The 22132-nt window shown below is 41.7% G+C and overlaps 3 protein-coding genes across 4 annotated transcripts; 2 read left to right on the forward strand and 1 right to left on the reverse strand.

The window, feature by feature from the left end:
* The first annotated feature begins 2 nt into the window (after positions 1 to 2).
* dgcr2 (DiGeorge syndrome critical region gene 2) lies at positions 3 to 10385 on the forward strand. 2 transcript variants are annotated; one of them, XM_058411922.1, is made up of 11 exons: positions 3 to 462; positions 2691 to 2723; positions 3402 to 3524; positions 4354 to 4440; positions 5237 to 5435; positions 5726 to 5802; positions 6140 to 6322; positions 6555 to 6758; positions 7046 to 7213; positions 7450 to 7686; positions 7807 to 10385. In XM_058411922.1, exons 1-11 carry the CDS (start codon positions 378 to 380, stop codon positions 8016 to 8018), a joined length of 1608 nt encoding a protein of 535 aa, XP_058267905.1. In that variant the 5' UTR covers positions 3 to 377; the 3' UTR covers positions 8019 to 10385. The 2 variants fall into 2 exon arrangements, with proteins under 2 accessions (XP_058267905.1, XP_058267906.1); XM_058411923.1 differs by having other exon boundaries at positions 7061 to 7213.
* Positions 10386 to 13573: 3188 nt separating this feature from the next.
* orai1b (ORAI calcium release-activated calcium modulator 1b) lies at positions 13574 to 18187 on the forward strand. Its single transcript, XM_058412618.1, has 2 exons — positions 13574 to 13838; positions 15247 to 18187. Exons 1-2 carry the CDS (start codon positions 13725 to 13727, stop codon positions 15796 to 15798), a joined length of 666 nt encoding a protein of 221 aa, XP_058268601.1. The 5' UTR covers positions 13574 to 13724; the 3' UTR covers positions 15799 to 18187.
* A 4-nt stretch (positions 18188 to 18191) lies between these two features.
* Positions 18192 to 21637, reverse strand: morn3 (MORN repeat containing 3). Its single transcript, XM_058412617.1, has 5 exons — positions 21377 to 21637; positions 20201 to 20358; positions 19716 to 19875; positions 19155 to 19339; positions 18192 to 18438 (listed from the first exon to the last, which is right to left on the reverse strand). The coding sequence occupies exons 1-5, from the start codon at positions 21519 to 21521 to the stop codon at positions 18367 to 18369; spliced, it is 720 nt and encodes a 239-aa protein (XP_058268600.1). The 5' UTR covers positions 21522 to 21637; the 3' UTR covers positions 18192 to 18366.
* Positions 21638 to 22132: the final 495 nt, after the last annotated feature.

Raw genomic sequence — 22132 nt, forward strand, 5'->3', positions numbered from 1 at the left:
GATTGTTTTGATGGTGCTCTCCCCTGTCTGTGAAGAGAGAGTGCGGCCATTTTGTTATAGTTCGGCTGTAAATTTGTGGATAAGGCGAAGAGCAACAAACTCGAACATTATGTAACGTCATATGTGCTTCATTTTAAGGAGTCGGAACCTTCTGCGTGTGTGTGGAGAGTGAGAGAAAGTGAGCGGTAGTGTGAGTGACTGAGTTAGTGAGAGAGTGTGTGTGTGTGTGTGTTATGGAGGAGCGATCAGAGTCAGCCTGGGACTCGATGTGATCAGCGTTACCGGGTGCTGACAGAGGTCGCCTTCTCCGGGACATCTTCTCCACGGGGTCGCTGTTATGAATGGAGGATAAAAAATAAGAAAACTAATTATAATAAATGGTGGCGACATCATCCCGCAGCTCTCCCCGCCTCCTCCTCGCTCTTCTCTCCGTCCTGACGCTCACGGATCCGCCGCTGTCCGGTAAACACACCGCGCTCTTGACTAGCACTAACCGCCTTGGGACGCGGGCTAGCTTTCACACACGATTCTATACCGCTCATATACCGTATTCACATCACCTACATCATTTAACTATAAGCACACGGTACTGTTTAACACTGATTGTATGGTAAATGTGATTAAATTAGCAGTCGGTAATGTTAGAAAGCTAATGTAGCAGGCGGGCTAACTGCTAAAGCGGCCTGCTACCATGCCGCGATGTTTATTCGCCTGTTTCAATGATCGATTTTTTTTTTTTTACTTTCCAAAAAAAATCACACTTATAATCCATGTAATCAATCATTTAGATATTATTAAAGGTGTAGTTATTTCACACATTAGGGTTTTTTTTATATGTATTTACATACAGAGATGTAGATCAGTGAGCTGTCAATAGTGCTGAAACGTGCGCATCGCGGTGTGATCATCGAAGACGATACGAATTCATATCGAGGTATCGGCTTGGCTTTCTGTTTTTATCTTGCACAAGAAGTCTCAAAACAAACTAGATATATATATGTTTATCATTTCTGTGATGAACTCAGAACAGGGTGTTTATTTATTTATTTATTTATTTATTTATTTATAATAATTTTGGATTCTCGATTCCCATTGGCTAGAAATTGATGAATAATTTTAACTGCATCTCAGATAGTTGGGCTGGCTGTTAGACAAACTACAAGTATATAATATAATATATATATATATATTATATATATATATATATATATATATATATATATATATATATATATATAATGTATATAACATTTTTATAGTATCAACCCTTTCACACACAGAGCACCGCTCTGCATAATCTGTAGCTGATAATAGACAGATAAAAACATGTTGGTCAAGCAAACACCTGTAGTTGTTATATGATACAGTAAAGCTTTTTGAAAGATCTGTAGATGTATATTTAACATTTACGGATATTTCAGTGTATTCATTTGGTCACAGAGCGTTTGACAATGAGAAAATCATCCTACTGACTCGTAAATGGGAAAAGCTGGTGAGGTAATGACTGTAGGTGCTGTTACATAGATCACAACAGTTTTGCAGATGGTCCACAAAGGCCATGTCCACACTTTTCATTTAAAAACGCATATTTTTCTCTCCGTCTTGGCCTTGCGTCCACACTGAGACGGTGTTTTTAGTCAACGAAAAGTTGAAAACTTGGTAAGGCTTTTGAAAAGGCTGATGCATTTTTAGTCATGTGACTGATTCGGCTAATTTCCTCTACATATTGCACGTAAGCGTGTTCAGACATTGGATAACCACCTTTTGGGAAACGACTGAAAACGATAATGTGGGCGCAGAGCGTTTTTAGACGCCGTTTTCAGATTTATCCGTATTAATGTAGACATAGCCAAAAACACAACATGTTCTTTAATAAATGAACAGTTGTAATCACTGGCAACCCGCTTTGCTGTTGCACAGAAGGAATGCACTTCAGGAATTGCTGTTTTAGGAAACTAGTCACACCATTTTTGCTTTGGAATAATTTCCTGTAACAGCATGTCCCATCGTGTTTGATTTCGTACTTAATTGTTGTTATGTCGTTATATGGAGGTGGTGGTAGCTCAAGTGGTTAAGGCTCTGGGTCGTTGACCGGCGGCTTCAAGCCCCACCATCACAAAGCTGCCACCGTTGGGCCCTTAAACAAGGCCCCCAACCTCCCCCTGCTCCAGGGGTGCTGCATCATGACTGACCCTGAGCTCTGACCCCAACCCTCCATGGATGGGATATCCAAAGAAAGACTTCTATATTCATTTTAAGTCAGTAGCACTGTTCTTACTTTATAAGCTGTGATGAGAAGCACGGTATTAGCTTGTGTAATAAAATATGTGAGAGGTTACAAATTTTACGTACCGCTACTTTTGTGTATATAAACGTACAGATTTTTTTTATACAGGCTTTGCAGACAGTGTTATAGATCTTTATTGATTTTGAAAGGATTTGACTTTTGACCCTATAATGGAGGCAGGAAGATGGATGTCTGGACAGACTTTATTTATCCTTTAAGAAACAGACAGAGGCTATATTAGTGCTTTATTGATTATCTGTGAATTACACAAGCACGGAAGGTGGGTGATAGATACTTCAGTGTGGCTTTAGGAAAAGGGAAAAGAGCGTATGGCGAGCTTAAGTGTGATTCATCTGCTTTGACATGTAATCTCTCTCTCTCTCTCTCCCCCTCTTCCTTCCAGGGCCACGGTTAGCACTGGCTACACCGCTGTCAGGTGAGACCTGCTGTAGTAGTACTTTATGTACACTTTATGTTGGAACACAGCCAGTCAGCAGTGCTAGGTCAATGGTTAAGTCATTGGACTATTAAAGGTTGTTAGTATAAAACCCAATACTGCCAAGTTGCCCCTTTTGGGCTCTTGACCAACTCTCAACAGCTCAGTTGTATAAATGAGATAAATGTAAGTGACCAAAATGCCATAAATGAAATGACCAATGACAGTCAGACCCTCAAATGGAGGAAGGTGCTTCACACATGACAAGCTTTATACACCAGTTAAAGGCATTTAATTGTTATTGTCAAACACAGACATTGTAGTGATGATGAAACATGATGTGAGCTGTCTGGATTGTGTTAATGTTCACTCTGGATGTGATAAACCAAACCGATAAAGAATTACAGATTACCGTGAACATGATGTTATTGGTACTAAGGTCTTAAATTCGCATTGGCGAAAGGGCTCTGATCCTGACTCTACTAATTCATATTCGTAAGACGGTTCTGCAACAGCCAAGCGCTTCACACTTAAATGCTCAGAGTCTCCTAGTGTCTGACCGGCTGTGTTCTAATTCTAGCATCAGGGTTTTGCTGCCTGTCATTACTATAGTGTGATTACAATAAAGAAATTTGGAATATAGGGTTGTAATATGTGTGTATGTTTTTGCGTGTATAGAGCCGCGGTGCGCTGAGGACCAGTTCGCATGTCTCAGTGGGAGGATGCAGTGTATCCCCCTGGACTGGAGATGTGATGGCTGGACCGTGTGCGAGGACAAGAGTGACGAGATAGACTGCCCTCGTATGTCCACACACACAAATACAAATCATGTTTAGTTTATAAGTATATACATTAGCACCCTGTCTAGTCGTGTCACAGAGTTATGTCACAATATTCAGAATATTTTTGTTATCGTGGGTAATATAGAATCATGTCCTGTATTCCCTACTCCTTAGCCCCGAACTATTTAGTGTGTTTATGCACACACATTAGACTATAATAAGGATGTGCAGGTAATTACTTGCAGCACTAAAATGAATAAGTATGATGTTAAAATGGTATGGTAGGCTCATTCTGATGTCTATAAATTAGTCAAAGTTGTTACCACAGTGTTTTTGTTTTCCATTTTATGAAATATTTAACATTTTGCCAGGAGTTCTCTCTAAAGCTGGTTTCTGTCTGGAGCAAGATGTCCGCTCACATTGTGATGCAAATTATAGCGTTGTAACTACAAATGTAAATCCACAGAACCTGCATGCTAATCTTTTCTTATAGGCCATGCTGTTAAATATCTTTATGAATGTGAATAAGGTTGTTATGGTGACATTACATTTTCCCACACTTGGATGGTGTTAATTTACGGGCTAGACCGGCAGGAGGATATGGGATTCTGATTTGCATTAAACATGTACGAATCTATGAGTATAAACATGTAGGGATGTTCAGTTAGTGGCAGAAAGATGCCAAGATTATTTTTAATAGTGTATAGTTTATGTAAATAATGATGCGTTTGCGTTTCATTTCGATGTGTATGTTTCATATCCGCTGAATGAAACCATCCTTCACACACGCATGGACATAAGCACACACACACTTTCTGTCTCATTCTGACTGTGATGTATTTCCACAGCAATAAAGGAGGAGCGCTATCGCTATGGCAGCGGCTTTGATCAGATCGAGGACGTGATGGGCGTGGCTCAGCCTGTGCGCTTTAACAGTAAGCATTTCATCAGCACTCACCCTTTGCCCTCATTCTCTAGCTGTTCTGCTTAGACGTGAACATACACCGATCAGGCATAACATTATGACCACTGGCAGGTGAAGTGAATACCAGTGATTATCTCCTCACCTGTTAGCGGGTGGGATATATTAGGCAGCAAGTGAACATTTTGTCCTCAAAGTTGATGTGTTAGAAGCAGGAAAAATGGACAAGCGTAAGGATTTGAGCGAGTTTGACAAAGGGCCAAAATTGTGATGGCTAGACCACTGGATCAGAGCATCTCCAAAACTGTAGCTCTTGTGCGGTGTTCCCGGTCTGCAGTGGTCAGTATCTATCAAAAGTGTCCTGTAAGTAGTCCTGTAAGTCCGAGGTGGATAAAGGATCTGCTGCTAACATTTCGGTGCCAGATACCACCGCACACCTTCAGGGATCTAGTGGAGTCCATGCCTCGACAGGTTATGGGAGAAAAAGGGGGGGGGGGGGCAGCACCATAGTAGGCAGGTGGTCATAATGTTATGCCTGATTGATGTATACTTGCAGCCTATGTGGAGCATCGTATATTGGGAACATTCCAGAAAGTGTTTGGGACTCTGACATGACATAACAAGCACTTGCTAGCCAGAGTTCCCAAGAAGCAGCGTTCTTAAAAATAAAAACCTGCTTTAATAACCTTGTGGTTAAAGGGAAAGCAGGCAAGAGGAGCTGTTCAAAATAATACACAACCCACAGACATGTATATGTCTGTCATGTATAACAGTGTACTATTAAAATCTCACTCTCTTACTGTGTGTAGAAAAATGCCCGAGTGGATGGCACCACTACGAGAAGACTTCAAGCTGTTACAAGGTGTATGAACGAGGGGAGAATTACTGGCAGGCTGGGGAGACGTGCCAGAGAGTAAACGGCACGCTCGCCACCTTCAGCACCAACGAAGAGCTGCAGTTCATCCTCAAGATCGACCAGAGAGTGTGTGAGCGCAGAGACCAGTGCAGGTCAGTGTTTCAGGAAAAAGCATTTAGTTACAATGCTGTTGTTATTTTCCAAGTTCAGGAACCTTCTTATACACATTGCTATATTTATACACGGTGTATGTGCATTCAGGAGGAAGCAAGAGTTGGATCTTGGTCTCACAGATTGGTAGATATCATCAAGGGAGACTAAGATAACAGAATATCAGCTGGAAACGACTAAACTGAGATTAAACCATAGATAAACTCGTGTGACGTATTTATTTAAAACGATCCACGGTATGTTAAATGACTGCAGTGTGTTCGTTTTGCAGTTTCTGGGTCGGCTATCAATATGTCATCACCAATCAGAGCCGATCGTTCGAAGGCCGATGGGAAGTGGCGTATAAAGGTCAGTAACACACATTGGGTTATGTTTTACGTAATCCATAATTTCATTCTGTTGGGAAATGGTTTTACAGGGAGAGTATAACAAGGGTTTTATTCAAGAATTATTGGTTCTAGCCAAAAAGCTTGTAAAAGGCTGATCCGATATTTAATTTACAACATTTGAGACACAATAAAATATTATTCCCAGTGCTTGTATCTTTTTATATAAAAGTATTGTGTGGGTTGTTTGTTGCATGTCACTGTATCTTCTCCTGCCCACACTGAGTGATGTGATTTCAGCAGTGTGTGTGTTCTCATGTTCATTGCTGTCATGGTGTGTGTCTGGTGCGAATGTATAGGTTCCGTGCAGGTGTTTCTACCCCCAGAGGGATTGTGGAGCGTGTCGGAAGGGAGTGTAAAGCAGGACAGTGTGTACTGCGCCCAGCTGCAGCGTTTTCACAACAGGAATATGAACGAGCGCGGCTTACACAGTTGGCACACTGAGAACTGCTACAAACCGTTCCCTTTTCTCTGCAAAAGACGTACGCACACACACACAGACTGAGTTTACAGTCAGATTCAATATTCTGTGATATTATACAGCTTCTTCATCCATCTGTCTCTGTCTTTATATATCTGTATTGCATTTTGTCAAATTGTTTCTTATTGCTTTCATGCCTTCAACCAATCAGAACACACCATACCTGATTTATTTGTGGTTGAGTTTTAAATGCAGTTTTATAATGTGTATATCATTTGCGTTTGTGTGTGTAGGGCAGACATGTGTGGATATCCGGGATAACGTGGTCAGCGAGGGTCTGTATTTCACGCCCAAGGGTGACGACCCGTGTCTGAGCTGCACGTGTCACGACGGCGAGGCAGAGATGTGTGTGGCAGCACTGTGCGAGAGGCCGCAGGGTTGTACACACTTCACAAAGGACCCTAAAGAGTGCTGCAAGTTCACTTGCCACGATCCGGGTAACCAGAACATACACACGAACCCTGAAGGTTAAGTCGTAAAAAAGCATTTCGTTGCACTTGTGTATGGTGACCAGAAAATTTTTTTCATTTTTCCAGGCAGTTTCACTGTTCTAGTGTAGTACAGTTGTGTAACTAGGGTTTGAGATTGACTTAGCCCTATATGTTTTATAATCTTGGACTATTTTATTTATACAAAATGACAAAATTGATGTGGAACTGCCATTTAAATTTCTATTTAATTCGATTATGTTTGTGATTGTTATCATCACTAACCTGAATGATAGTTGTGTGTGTCTCAGATGGCAGCAGTCTGTTTGACTCCATGGCGAGTGGTATGCGTCTAATCATCAGCTGTATCTCGTCGTTCCTGGTGTTGTCTTTGCTACTCTTTATGGTACATCGCTTACGGCAGAGACGCAGAGAGCGCATTGACACACTGATTGGAGGGAACTGTGAGTATAGACGTATACACAGTGTGTATATATATGTCCCAAAACTTTTGGCCATGTAGTGTAAATCCATCATAGCACCATTCTGTTAGTTTTAGGCATGTTCCTTTCAACTTTGCTCACTTTTGGGCATTCAACACTAGTAACGTTCTGTGTGTGTCCAAGTGTAGCAATGGCTAAGGGGCTCTTCAGTTGTTACTTTATTAATATCTCTCTCTCTCTCTCTCTCTCTCTCTCAGTGCACCACTTTAACCTTGGCCGGCGTGTTCCCGCCTTCGATTACGGCTCTGACGTGTTTGGAACTGGTCTCACACCACTACACCTGTCTGATGACGGAGAGGGCGGTGCTTTCCACTTTCAGGAACCACCACCCCCTTACGCAGCCTATAAATACCCTGAACTCCGCCCACCTGATGAGCCCCCACCCCCTTATGAGGCTTCCATCAACCCCAACTCTCTTCTCTACATGGGACTTGGTAAATATATATATAAATATGCACCAGGAATTGAGACACTGGGATATAGACATAGCATTAATTTTTTTTCACGATTATTTCACCTGTTTGTGTCACTCTCTCCTGTGTCTCGCTCTGTAGGGCTGAACACTACACAGGTAGACAATGGAGGAAGTGGAACACTCTGCAGAACCCCTCTCCAGGCCCCACCCCCTCCCCTTGAGGAGAGGGCAGAATCTATTGACAGCAGTACAATGTTGGTGACCCCGGACACACCAACAGACACCGATGACCTCGACCTTAGCTCCACACTTGATTCCACTAACACCACCTCTCTCAGTACGGTGGTTTGAGGAAGTGGGTGTGTGTTTGTTTTTGGGCGGGGCCTCAGGAGGAAGAGGATGGGTTTTTACAATGAACTGACTGAGTGTTTGAGCTTCAATGCAGTTGTTAAGTGTAAATATGGCTGCTCGTTTTACTTCCTTCTTCTCCACAGACTGATAATGACAATGGGCGGAGCTTCAGCTTTCAGTCTTTCTGTCTCCTGTTGTGAATGTGTTTTACGCTCCTGACCTTCCGTCTCCATGACCCACACAGCTGACACTTCAGAGTTCAGTCCTGCACATGTGGATGGGTTTCATGTTGTTAGGTCAGGGGTCATTCAGGATCCTTCACCCTTTTAACCCTTTGCCTCCCTCATCCCACTCTAAGAGCCTTGTCCCCTTCAAGGGCTGTGTCCGTAATGCTGAATTTACATGGTGGTGTTGAACGAACCCTTGCTTTATTTCTCATCGCAAAATTAGTGTTTACAGTGACGGTACGTGACCAATGGCAGCATGCAGCCATGTAAATGTTGCCATGGTAATAGTGTCTAGTTTTGCACCTACAGCAAACAGCTAAAACCGTAGTCTTATCTTTATTGTAGATCATCAGGTGCGACTACAAGCCATTAGGCGCCTGTGTATCCCAGAAAACGCGGGTGCCACGTTTTAGTCATATTTTACATACGCCACTTTTATTTTCTCTGCGTTGTTTTTAAGCTGAAGCTCTGCACAGTGTTTTGTTTGAACTCGATTTGATTGGGAAAGTCTACTGTAAACAATTCTATGCCATTTTCTAAATGTTATCTTCATGGACTGGAGTAATGAAAATTGTTTTTTTGTTTTGTTTTTTTTAACCTGCATTGACATTTACAGGCCTTTAACTAGGTGTTCGCAAGCTCTCGGCAGAAGATGTTGTGGGTGTAACAATTGTGTCGTTACCTTTTAAGTAACAGTACGTGGTAGCTACCCTGATCATAAAATTTCATTTTTTTCCAATTAAAAGTATGCACACGTCATTTTAAATTTGCTGGTCATCGATATCTGATCTGTTTGCTTAGGTGCAACGTAAACCTTAGATCCTTTTGCTTTCAGATGTCTTTGTTTATGCCGATATATTTGTTTTATTTTTTATTTTTATTTTAAGGGAATGTACCTAAAGGGGGTTGTGGACTCAGTACCATCAGGGCCAAAGGGGCTGTTCAGGAAATTGTATTCCAACACTGCTGGTGGAATTGACAGCAGAAGTTGGTGATTAAGCACTAAATTTATGTCATTTATTCTTTTATTCAGGTATGTATAGCTGAACAGCTGTTACCACCAACTAGACACACACCCAGCCCTTACAGTGCGCATTAATCTTTATAGAAGGATGCAGCCTTCATGTGGAGCATTGGTTTGGGGGCTGGACTGCGTTTTTATAGAGGATGCAATGTACACAGGGAGAGCCCAGAGACTTGTCATCTGGACTGTAACACGAAGTGAGAGGCTGCTAAGCTTCAGCCCTGTTTAAAGACGGAACAGCAAATTTAATACCGATGTAGATATTTATACATGATATAAGTCACTGAACCTTTGGAAATGAATTTAAACAGCCCAATGTGTCTAAAAACAGCTAAAGCAATAACAACAAAAAAAAGATGAAAACACGGGTTGTAGGCAAAACGATCACAAAATGATTGCCCCCAAGCCAGGAAGAAGCTGAACTGCAGCACTCCTGAATGAAATAGTTCAGATTTCCCACAAATGCATATAGAATTTGTATCATCCGTGTTTGTGTGTGCGCATGGGGGGGGGGGGAGATACTCTGGTATCACAGTTTGGTCTGGTAGTCTAGTTAAGTTTCCTCTGATATCGAGCAGGATTTATTCATAGTTTAAGGTCTTCAGTAACACTGGTGTGATTTATGTTGTATGCTCAATTATTGACATGGTTGCTCATCTTTGCTTTTATTTCCAGGATAAGTCCAAGAACACTCTCAGACACTATTTAACCAACCCCCCCCCCCTTTGACCCTCCGGTTAATTGGCACAGACAATCCTCTTGATCATGTAACGAGCAGAATGTGTGGTGCTGATGATGGACTCTGTCGATACCAAGCATCTCCTCGCAGGTTGATTTGATTTCCGCGTTTGTCGTTGCCGCTCTGCATGTTTTTCTCCGCGGCGTGAGGTGTTCTAACGAGAAAACACTAATAAATCAAATGATTTGTGTACAAAATTAAATTTTAAAGAAATGCTACAACTGCTACTTTTTAATGTTTAAGTTCAGGTTTTAAATGTAATTTCCTGTTTAGGTTTTGTTGCAGGGTTTTGTGTTGTATTCTGATGTCGATGTATAGCTCATCATCATCATCATCATCATCGTCAGGCGCCAAATAAACTTCACTGAAGGATAAGAGCGGATGTGTACAGTGATTTCTATTTTATTTTTTTGTGTCTTTAATGAAATAACACACAGTCTTTATCGTTTGAGGTGTGCTGCTTTCCATTTAACTGGAAAATGAAACTCAAATAAAAGAAAAAATCATTTTAAAAACAGAAACAAAAAGTCGTCGGATTATGATACAGCCATTGTTGCTTTTATTCTAAGCGGTTTATTATTAAATTGAAATTAAAACTGAGCATGGAAATTCATTGAAGCTTACATTTAGACTATAAAGTCGTAAGATTTTTCATTCAGACTTTTCAGGCAACCCACTCTTGTCTGAATAATTGAAAGCCATTGTTCATTAAACCGTCGAAAGCCTCAGGCGGTCTGATGTGATGTAGGGGGAAAACCGTTTCATGAATGAAGGCGTTTATTACTCATGTTCATATTTTGAACAGTATGAGTGTGCAGGTGATCAGATCGAGCTGTTCGGATGTCGGTACAGAAAATGAGGAGCTGAATGTCACAATGGGGCAAGACGGGCTTCACCATTATGCTGTCTCGTAAATTGAGTTGCACTGTTTGTCAAAAATAAAATATAGATAGTACGATTTAATACTCCAGAAATGAACCAGATAATTTCGGACTCACTGTTGGACATGAGAGACGTTACAGGAAAAATAGTTTTGCTACATATATTGCCAAAAGTTTTGGGACATCTGCTTTTACATGCACATGAATGTAATATGGAGTTGACTCCGCCCTTTGCAGCTATAACAGCTTCAACTATTCTGAGCTGGCTTTATGGGAATTTTTGACCGTTCCTCTAGCAGCGCATTTGTGAGGTCAGACACTGATGTTGGACGAGAAGGCCTGGCTCACTGCTCTAATTCATCCCAAAGGTGTTCTATTAGGTTGAGGTCAGGACTCCACACCAAACTCACTCATCTATGTCTTTATGGACCTTGCTTTGTGCACTGGTGTACAGTCATGTTGGAACAGGAAGGGGTCATCCCCAAACTGTTCCCATAAATCTTCCTCTAGATCACATTTGAGAGGTTTTTACTGGGGTTCAGGTCTGGAGATTGGGCTGGCCTTGACAAAGTCTTGATTGAGGTGGTCCTCTATCCTCACCTTGTTTGACCTGGCTATGTGGCATGGAGCATTTTCCTGCTGAAAAAAAAAACAATCCTTAGAGGTGGGGAACATTGTCAGAGCAAAAGAAGTTTTATGCACCCTCCACAAAGATGAATGTGCCCAATGGAGCACCCCTAGATCATCAATCCTCCACCAAATTCCACAGTAGGTGTGAGACACTATGGCTCCAGGTCTCCACCTAACCATTAGACGACCAGGTGTTGGGCAAAGCTGAAAACTCAGAGAAGATGATCTTTCTCCAGTCCTCTATGGTCCAATCCTTATGATCTTTTGCTAAATTTAGCCTGGCTCTCCTTTGCTTCTCATTGATGAAGGACTTTTTTTTAGGTTTGCATGACTTGCCCCGCCTCTAGGAGCCCGTTTTGAACCGGCCTCATACCAGCTGCCGTTTGCCATTCTTTTTGTAGGTCACTTGATATCATCCTACGATTTCTGAGTGACATTTGAATGAGCTGGCGGTCATCCCAGTCACTGGAGAGTCATTTTCGCTCTCTGGTGGTCTACAGCTTGACCTTGTTCTAATGAACCGCTGTCTTCGAAATTTTAAAGATGGAAGCAACCCGACACTCACTGTATCACTCTACTGCTAAAGCCAAAACTGAACCCTTCTTTTCCTCACTCAAAACTTTTCTTTTAAACTCTTTTGTCTTGGTCAACAGTTATAATTTGACTCCATTTACATTTGAGGTACTACAAGCATAGTTTTGACCATCCAGCTCACCCCATTGGAAGAGGATAGTGATGGCAACAGCAGTGTTTTTTTTTATATATATATATATATATATATATATATGTTTTCTTGTTAAATCAGATTTGGTTAAATTGATCACCTCATCAGTACTTCATTAAGCAGAATAAGGTGTACCAGTGTTGGAATTCAACAGACATTGGAATAGGAAGGGTGCTATAAATGTTGAGATACTGATTTAAGAAAAATTGGAGTGGTCTCTTCATTGTTTCCAAAGCTGTATTTGTGAAATGCATTGTACATACACTATATTGCCAAAAGTTTTGGGACACCCCTCCAAATCATTGAATTCAGGGGTTGGGCTCGGCCCCTTAGTTCCAGTGAAAGGAACTCTTAATGCTTCAGCTTCATACCAAGACATTTTCATGCTCCCAACTTTGTGGGAACAGTTTGGGGATGACCCCTTCCTGTTCCAACATGACTGTACACCAGTGCACAAAGCAAGGTCCATAAAGACATGGATGAGCGAGTTTGGTGTGGAGGAACTTGACTGGCCTGCACAGAGTCCCGACCTCAACCTGATAGAACACCTTTGGGATGAATTAGAGTGGAGACTGTTGGCCTGTTGGCAATTTAATATGGAGTTGGCTCCGCCCTTTACAACTATAACAGCTCCAACTATTCTTGGAAGGCTTTCCACAAGGTTTAGGAGTGTGTTTATGGGAATTTTTGACAATTCCTCTAGAAGCACATTTGTGAGGTCAGGCACTGATGTTGGACGAGAAGACCTGGCTCACAGTCACCGCTCTAATTCATCCCAAAGTTGTTCTATTAGGTTAGGACTCTGTCAAGTTCCTCCACACCAAACTCCCTCATCTATGTCTTTATGGACCTTGCTTTGTGCACTGGTCTGCAGTCGTGTTGGAACAGGAAGGGGTCATCCCCAAACCGTTCCCACAAAGTTGGGAGCATGAAAATGTCTTGGTATGAACCTGAAGCATTAAGAGTTCCTTTCACTGGAACTAAAGGGCCGAGCCCAACCCTTGAAAAACAACCCCCTGAATTCAGATGATTTGGAGGGGTGTCCCAAAACCTTTTGGCAATATAGTGTACATCCAAGACATCTTTGAGTCATGGGCTTGGTTTTAGGATAAAGATCATAAGATCCTACACACAATAAATACACATACAAACACAAAATGTGAAGGTGTTTTGAGAGTGAGGACCATTTATTGATTAATTTCAAAACCAAGAGCAAAGGTAAAAACGCAAAAGGAAAGGTAAAATAGTTTATTAAATGTATTATTATTGTGAAACAGCAGCCAGGACGCCTCTGGTAATGACAGGTTAGAGAGCTTAACGGACCGCGGAGGATTGTGGGTAATGCTACATTCAGGCGGGCGGGCAGATGGCGAGCCAGAGAAATGTGGAGGTTTGACTCGGGTGTATAATTCAAGACTCGTTGTTGTTTCTAATTGATTACTTTGCTTCGTAGTTGTGTATTTGTTTCCTTTGTGTGCACGATGAGCGGAAGTGAGCTGTCTTTGCAGGCTCTGTCCTGGCGGAAGCTGTATCTGAGCCGGGCGAAGCTGAAAGCCACAAGCCGCACTTCAGCTCTGCTGTCCGGCTTCGCCATGGTGAGTAACTCCGCTCCCTTCCAGAGCATCTCCATACACAACACCTCATCCTCTTTAACTTAGTATTGTCTTAAAAATACACACGGATCACATTTCACATCATAGGTTTCGTTTCGAAAGAAGCTGGACACGTCTGATTTATGCCAAATACTTGCCCAGTCTGTCACTCATTGTCACCATTAAAAATAGACATCATATCTCTGCTCCAGTGACAAAACCATCTTTAACTTGAACAGTCCAGGGAAATGCATTCACCGGACACTTTATACAGGAACTGGTCATCCAGTCCTAGTCATCAGGTGACAGCAGTGCAATGCAAAATATCATGCAAATACAGCTGGTGTTTCAGTTATCCACTCATTCATATCACAAATACTGTCATCTCAGTGACTTTAAGCATGGATGTTGATGCCAGAAACAGATGATCGCCTGCGATTTCAAGACGCAGTAGTCTCTAGAGCTTCTACAGGGTGGTATGAAAAAATATCCAGCTCTGTTAGTGGAGAGAGAGAGAGTAAATGTCCGGCAGTGGTGTCTTTGTATCTGTGGTAAGCAGAAAAGCTTCATACAATTAAAAACAGGAATTTGATCTTGGGTATCCAACGTAATTTATTGTAAAGTCTGGTTACATATAATTCCTTGCTTATAGAGGTCCAGATAAGCGGCTAATGACCTTTTAATTAGTTAACCATTAAGGTCCCGGGTTCGAACAGGCAGGGGCCTTTCTGTGTGGAGTTTGCATGTTCTCCCCGTGCCTGCGTGGGTTTACTCCGGGTACTCTGGTTTCCTCCCACAGTCCAAAAAACATGTACATTAGGTTGATTGGTAATTCTAAATTGCCCATAGGAGTGAGTGTGAGTGTGTGTGGTTGTCTGTCTATATGTGTGGCCCTGTGATGGACTGCTGACCTGTCCAGGGTGTACCCCTGCCTTTCGCCCAAATGTGTGCTGGGATAGGCTCCAGCAGACCCCCGTGACCCCAATTAGGAATAAAGCAGGTATAGACGATGGATGGATGGATAGTTAACCGTTGTTTAGTTTTGTTTTTCAGTGGTGCTTCACATTACTGCTTTTGTCTAGTGCTGTCAGATCTGAACAAATAAGGCGTCTGTTTTTAATTGGTGCCGAGAGAATACAGACATTCTTCTCAGTCCAGTCATCTCAGTCCAAGCATCCATAAACTGCTACAGAACTTAGTTCATAGATAGATAGATACATACATACATACATACATACATACATACAGACATACAGACATACATACATACATACATACATACTATATCCCAATGGGAAATTTACAAAACTATTAGAAATTCAGAAAACTTGAGTCACTAACCTATAGGCAGCAAAATTTAGCCAGGTGACAACCCCTCCCTTAAAGCTTTTGTGTGTGTGTGTGTGTGCAGGTTGCGATGGTGGAGGTTCAGCTGGATACAAGTCATGATTACCCCCCTGGTCTGTTGATCGCATTCAGTGCATGTACCACAGTGTTGGTGGCAGTTCATCTCTTTGCTCTGATGATCAGCACCTGCATCTTGCCCAACATCGAAGCCGTCAGCAACGTACACAACCTCAACTCGGTGCGCGAGTCTCCACACGAACGTATGCATCGCCATGTCGAGCTGGCCTGGGCCTTCTCAACCGTCATCGGCACACTGCTCTTTCTCGCTGAGGTCGTCCTTCTCTGCTGGGTCAAGTTTTTACCCATCAGGCCCAAGAATCAGAAAAACGGCACGGTCTCGGCAGGTGTGGCCGCCGCCATCACCTCCACCTCCATCATGGTGCCGTTCGGCCTCATCTTTATCGTCTTCGCCGTCCATTTTTACCGCTCGCTTGTCAGTCACAAAACTGACCGTCAATTCCGGGAGCTAGAGGAACTGGAGGATCTGACACGGCTTCAGAACGAGCTGGACCAGAGAGGAGAAACATCAGCGCTGCACTCTCCAACTTCTCAATAGATGACCGTCCCGAGTCTGCTTTTTAACCTACTGTGTCTGTATGTCTTAGTTTCTGCATGTGGATTTAAAGGTATTAATGAAATCTTAAATGCACCTCTGGCTTCACCAGCCTCCATTAAGGAGGGAACCATCCCGAGGCTAATTTTCATTTTATTTATTTTTAATATATATATATATATATCGCGATGAAGACCTCAACGTCATGTCTTTTAACAAGATCATTGAGCTGTAAGCGAATACCTTGACGTAACCAAATCCATCAGCTCAGCATTTGTCATACCGTTAGTTTATCATATTTTTTTACAGCCCTGATGTAATGCCAGGGTTCTGGAGGTTATCTGACGTCCCACAGTTCCTTGAGTGTCTAGCATGCATGGTGTTGCTCAGTATGCTAGAAGCTATATATTTCTGTAAGCAGTTGATGCTAACCAGTGCATGTGAGCGAAGGTTGGAACTTGGGACTTTCCAGACACGAGGTTAATCACAAGCCAAGCGGAGTAGGGAGGTGAAGAATGCACATCACTGGAGTTAATCACTGAAACCATTTTATAGGTGAATGATACATTTTTTATTTTACTAACTGCTGCGATTTTTAAATACAATAGCTCTGTAGTTGAAGATATATATTTACTGATGAACTCAGTGTTCTGTCATTATGAATGTCAGTGCCAAATTATGACTGTTAGGCATGTGCTGATATTAAATTCCTATATGATCATACAAGTGGTGGTTAGTATGGCGAAATTATGTCATGATACGCAACTTTCTTTTGCGATGTGATGAGAATCACAGTGGTGCCGGCAATGTCGCAGAGCTGTAAGAAGAGCTAAAGAAAAGGAATTTAAAGTACAATCACTGGAACAAAACAAAAGTGCTGCCCATAATAAAATACACCGATCAGGCATAACATTATGACCAGTGAGAGGTGCCGTGAATAAGACTGATTATCTCCTCATCATGGCACCTGTTAGTGGGTGGGATATATTAGGCAGCAAGTGGACATTTTGTCCTCAAAGTTGATGTGTTAGAAACAGGAAAAATGGACAAGCGTAAGGATTTGAGCGAGTTTGACAAAGGGACAAATTGTGATGGCTAGACCACTGGATCAGAGCATCTCCAAAACTGCAGCTCTTGTGGGGTGTTCCCGGTCTGCAGTGGTCAGTATCTATCAAAAGTGGTCCTAGGAGGAAACAGTGGTGAACCGGCGACAGGGTCATGGGTGGCCAAGGCTCACTGATGGACGTGGGGAGTGAAGGCTGGCCCGTGTGATCCGATCCAACAGACGTGCTACTGTTGCTCAAATTGCTGAAGAAGTGAATGCTGGTTCTGATAGAAAGGTGTCAGAATACACAGTGCATGACGGGTCAGGGCTGTTCTGGCAGCAAAAGGGGGACCAACCCAATTTTAGACAGGTGGTCATAATGTTATACATGGTTGGTGTAGGTATATAATGTGCCACTCAAGATTGTCCAAGCCTTTATATAAATAAAGGCTACCATAAATCTTTTATCATGGTTTATTATATTATTTTAATATTCTATTTCCTTCGAACCTTAAAACCTTAGTAGGAGTGCCAGTTGCCTGACTTTTGATATGATCGTCTTGTAGAGCGGTATAAAGTTAGCTTAGATATTATCACAGCACAAAGATTTTAATGGACATGTCGCATATCATGGTTTGTTTCACATCTTGATTATCAGCACATGCCTGACATCAACACTGAACTGAGCCATGTTTTGGTGTGCGGTTAATGTTTACATCTTTATAATAATGTGCCAAATACTTTTGATTTACTCCTCCAGTCTGTACTGGTTTCTAATGAACCAAACTGTACTTAATTCCATTATCTCTGTGTAAAGTTATCTGGGCATTTCAATACCATTTAAAACCCTTCCCTATTCATTTCCCCCCCAATTCCCTTGACCATCTTAAGAGCAACAAGCCAGTTAATTAGTAGGATCTATTTAGCAACTGACTGACTACATTTTTATAGCTGCTGGGAAGAACATCGACATCAAGTTTAATTTGCCATACATGACATTTTATGAATCTGAAGGATTGAATTGTTTTGGTCTACAGACATTCCTCATCTCATGTCAGTGTTTTCTAAGCTGTTGCTACGATTTGTTCGAAACCACGGTTCATCCTCTTGTACTAAAGCTGTGTTGAAAACAGTACCACAACATCGTGCACAGGTTGAACGTGGGTTTTCTTTGGTAAAGAGGTTCTTATTCAACTTCAGAATGACTGATTTAATCATTTTGGTGTGAAACCATTTGCCAAGTGGTGTGGCCTTGATGTTTTGTGATTTTTTTTTTTTAATTGCCAAGCACACACAGTGTGTACATGGTTTACAAATCTGAGTGAAATAAAACGAAATATAACAAAACATGCATCACTGAGCACTTATTTTATATTGCTGAATAGTTTAGATTTGAGTATATAGTCACTGCACATTGCAAAAGAATCACGTGTACACAGGTCTGGGTTAAACATTAAAAATGTCTTGGGTATCATATATCGTATATGATATCATGCGCAGACTGCAGGATTCACCAGTTGATTTTCTTAGTCCTCTTTGCTGGCACAGAAACGGTCGCGTCCCTCCATTAGCACTGACTGAACATCCTGCAGCATCACCTGCAGAGCAGAGAGACAGTGAGACACATTTAATTGACTCCTATAGATTTTTTCACAATAAGGCACTGATTAAAAGTACATTTACAGTGACCAGGCATAACATTATGACCACCTGCCTAATATTGTGTTGGTTCCTCCTTTTGCTTCCAGAACAGCCCTGACCCATCATGCACTGTGTATTCTGGCCCCTTTCTATCAGAACCAGCATTAACTTCTTCAGCAGTTTGAACTCGTCTGTTGGATCGGGTCACACGGGCCAGCCTTCACTCCCCACGTGCATCAGTGACTCTTGGCCGTCCATGACCCTGTCACCAGTTCACCACTGTTCCTTCCTTGGACCACTTTTGATAGATACTGACCACTGCAGACCAGGAACACCCCACAAGAGCTGCAGTTTTGGAGATGCTCTGATCCAGCGGTCTAGCCATCACAATTTGGTCCTTGTCATTTTTCCTGCTTCTAACACATCAACTTTGAGGACAAAATGTTCACTTGCTGCCTAATATATCCCACCCACTAACAGGTGCTATGATGAGGGGATCATCAGTGTTATTCACTTCACTTCTCAGTGCTCATAATGTTATGCCTGATCGGTGTATATGCATTGTTTGAAATTCAGCACTGAGCACGAGAGTGTCATTAATCAGAATATTATTGTGTGTCTCACACACATACTACATTGTCCACACTGTTTAAGCTTGAATGTGTTGTATTACCGGGGGGATGGGGTACAGCGGTGGTGTGTGTGTATGCGTCCCGTCGTAATCGCACACTGTCCCGCACCTTGGCACGTCGTCTACCCAGAAGCCCTCGTATAGCTGACCTCTGTTGGTGTAGAAGAAGCGTCCTTGTCCGTGTTTCTTCCCGTCCTTCCAGCTGCCCTCATACCTGTTCTCATTCACTTACACACATACAGAGGTTTAGTGTTTATTTATCCCTGATTCACCATCACAAGGTGTATACTTTGATAACTTATACTATTATTATTAATCAAGTGTGGATTTAAAGTGAATATACACCAATCAGGCATAACATTATGAGGTCACGGTTTCTGAAAACTTCATTTTTACCGACAGCTGATGATGTTATAATGGCCTTATCAGCAGCTGACCAGTCAGAAGTGGAGGTGAACACTATTCATAATTACACATTACACACTAGCTTTTTCTTTATTCTTTGACTCATTTCAAGCTTTCTGCTTCACATCAATTATCCAGTTCACTTCCTTTCTTAATAATAAAAGCGGGAAGGTCAAAGTGTTTTGTGAAAAATTATACCGAGCCACAGCACGCCCTGACCGTGGGGTTTATCCTTCAGCCACTCTCCTTCATACACATCTCCATTTTCATAAGTCATCCTTCCCCATCCGCTCCTCTTATTCTCCACCCACTCCCCCTCATATCTTGATGACGAGCTGAAGAAACGTGTCCCAAACCCCTGCACACACACACACACAAAAATGTTCAATTTTTACATCTATTTATTTACATCTATCTTCCTCTGAGCTGCACCCCAATCCTGTAGACTTCTGCTTTTAGTTAAATCACCTTGTCCATCTTAAACATCATTTTATTCCTCAAGTATCTTTACCTTGAAACATATTTCAAAACTAAATTGTGACTGTGTGTTCATATTGTCTGATATGTCACACAGTCCCCCATTACTGCTGCACTTATACTGTATAATAGTAACTCCTAAGGTTTTATCAGATCTGGAAAAAGGCGTGTTAAGGGACAGCATTGGAGTGTAGAGTAATACCCACCTCTTTCTTATCATTTCTCCATGTGCCTGAATAAACTTTCACATGGTCATTAGTTGATGGCTGCAGTTTGCTGAGAATCCCAAAGCCGTCACGTCCATTCTGTTTCCATTCACCTTCATACACAGCTCCAGTTTTCTTCCACACTTGAGTTCCTTTACCTTTTCACAAAGCAGAGAGATTGAGAGACCTGTCTATCTACACCGATCAGGCATAACATTATGAGCAGTGACAGGTGAAGTGAATAACACTGATGATCTCCTCATCATGGCACCTGTTAGTGGGTGGGATATATTAGGCAGCAAGTGAACATTTTGTCCTCAAAGTTGATGTGTTAGAAGCAGGAAAATGGGCAAGAGTAAGGATTTGAGAGAGTTTGACAAGGACCAAATTGTGATGGCTAGACCACTGGATCAGAGCATCTCCAAAACTGCAGCTCTTGTGGGGTGTTCCCAGTCTGCAGTGGTCAGTATCTATCAAAAGTGTCCTTTAAGTCCTGTAAGTATCTTTAATGAGAAGTTGGAAGCTAGTGGAAGCCCCGCCTTGCAACTTACAGGCCTTAAAGGATCTGCTGCTCACATCTTGGCACCAGATACCACAGCACACCTTCAGGGATCTAGTGGAGTCCATGCCTCGACAGGTCAGGGCTGTTCTGGCAGCAAAATGGGGACCAACACAATATTAGGCATAGTGGTCATAATGTTATGCCTGATTGATCTATCTATCTATCTATCTATCTATCTATCTATCTATCTACATACTTAAGCAATTATTGTAGATGTAGTTAAAGATAGAAAAAGAAATAGTCCTTTATAATCTGTCTGTCTGTCTATCGATAAGTAAAAAAATAAGCAAACTGATACGGGACTACAAATACAAAACAAATCTCTTACAAAACATCCAGTTTAACCCAGGGTGTCTCTTCAAACTAAGCTAAGATAATTCTTAGGTAACTACACACTCCAAACAAAAAACAATTAAAGAAGTATGAATATGATCAATTTCAATTCTGGCCATGTCCTTAGCAAAAAAAAAAAAAAGAGAGAGAGTAAAGAATCACAATGCAAGAGCAGAGGGGAGTGAAGGTTAAGGACGAACTTACTGCGCATGCGCATTTTAACAATATCAGATAGCTAGGTAAATAAGTCTGAGTTTATATTGAGAGGCAGAGGGAGTTACCGTGTCTCAGGTTATCCTTCCACTCTCCGGTGTACTGGTCTCCGTTTATACTGTAGATGGTGCGGCGGAGGCCATTTTTTTGAGCCATTTTATCCACTACTTTTACAAGTGGCTCAGTTTCCAGATGTTTCTTCAGGATCGGCATTAATCCACTTATACGAAGGCTTTTTTTTAAAACTACGTTACAGTGTTAAAGCGGTGAAGTGAACTTAGTTAGGCCAGTTAAGTTCTTCGTGAAACCCCGCCCCTTTTTGCATGTAACCATAGCAACAGCTGACGCTTACACGCGGAAGTGCTGCACATAAAAATCAAAACATTGTAGAAACATTTTATACATACATTTATACATTTTAAACATATTATTCCTTATTATATATGTGTATATATATATATATATATAAGGAAGCCAAGTTTATGTTTATGTTGTAAAAATATGAATATACTATAGGGTTTGTTACTAACATTTTCCCAGTAAATATTTAAAGATCAGTTAAATAACAGATATTAGTGCCTCAAACAATGTAATTGAATACAATACGCCCATTTTAAATTCTTTTTCATTTCTTTGTCCAAAATCTTACATAAACTGTTATACACTGATCAGCCATAACATTATGACCACTGGCAGGTGAAGTGAATAAGACTGATTATCTCCTCATCATGGCACCTGTTAGTGGGTGGGATATATTAGGCAGCAAGTGAACATTTTGTCCTCAAAGTTGATGTGTTAGAAGCAGGAAAAATGGGCAAGCGTAA

This window comes from Hemibagrus wyckioides, linkage group LG16 (assembly GCF_019097595.1).
Source record: "Hemibagrus wyckioides isolate EC202008001 linkage group LG16, SWU_Hwy_1.0, whole genome shotgun sequence".
In the NCBI taxonomy this organism is placed as follows: domain Eukaryota; kingdom Metazoa; phylum Chordata; class Actinopteri; order Siluriformes; family Bagridae; genus Hemibagrus; species Hemibagrus wyckioides.

Bases quoted from the DNA above. Each gene is read 5' to 3' on its own strand.
- dgcr2 (XM_058411922.1), top strand. From the start codon at position 378: ATGGTGGCGACATCATCCCGCAGCTCTCCCCGCCTCCTCCTCGCTCTT. The intron at 5,803-6,139 runs GTCAGTAACACA...GCGAATGTATAG, and splicing joins ATGGGAAGTGGCGTATAAAG to GTTCCGTGCAGGTGTTTCTA. The intron at 7,687-7,806 runs GTAAATATATAT...CTCGCTCTGTAG, and splicing joins TCTTCTCTACATGGGACTTG to GGCTGAACACTACACAGGTA.
- orai1b (XM_058412618.1), top strand. From the start codon at position 13,725: ATGAGCGGAAGTGAGCTGTCTTTGCAGGCTCTGTCCTGGCGGAAGCTG. The intron at 13,839-15,246 runs GTGAGTAACTCC...GTGTGTGTGCAG, and splicing joins TGCTGTCCGGCTTCGCCATG to GTTGCGATGGTGGAGGTTCA.
- morn3 (XM_058412617.1), bottom strand. From the start codon at position 21,521: ATGCCGATCCTGAAGAAACATCTGGAAACTGAGCCACTTGTAAAAGTA. The intron at 19,876-20,200 runs GTGGGTATTACT...GTGTGTGTGCAG, and splicing joins GGAGAAATGATAAGAAAGAG to GGGTTTGGGACACGTTTCTT. The intron at 18,439-19,154 runs GTAATACAACAC...TCTGCTCTGCAG, and splicing joins CGCTGTACCCCATCCCCCCG to GTGATGCTGCAGGATGTTCA.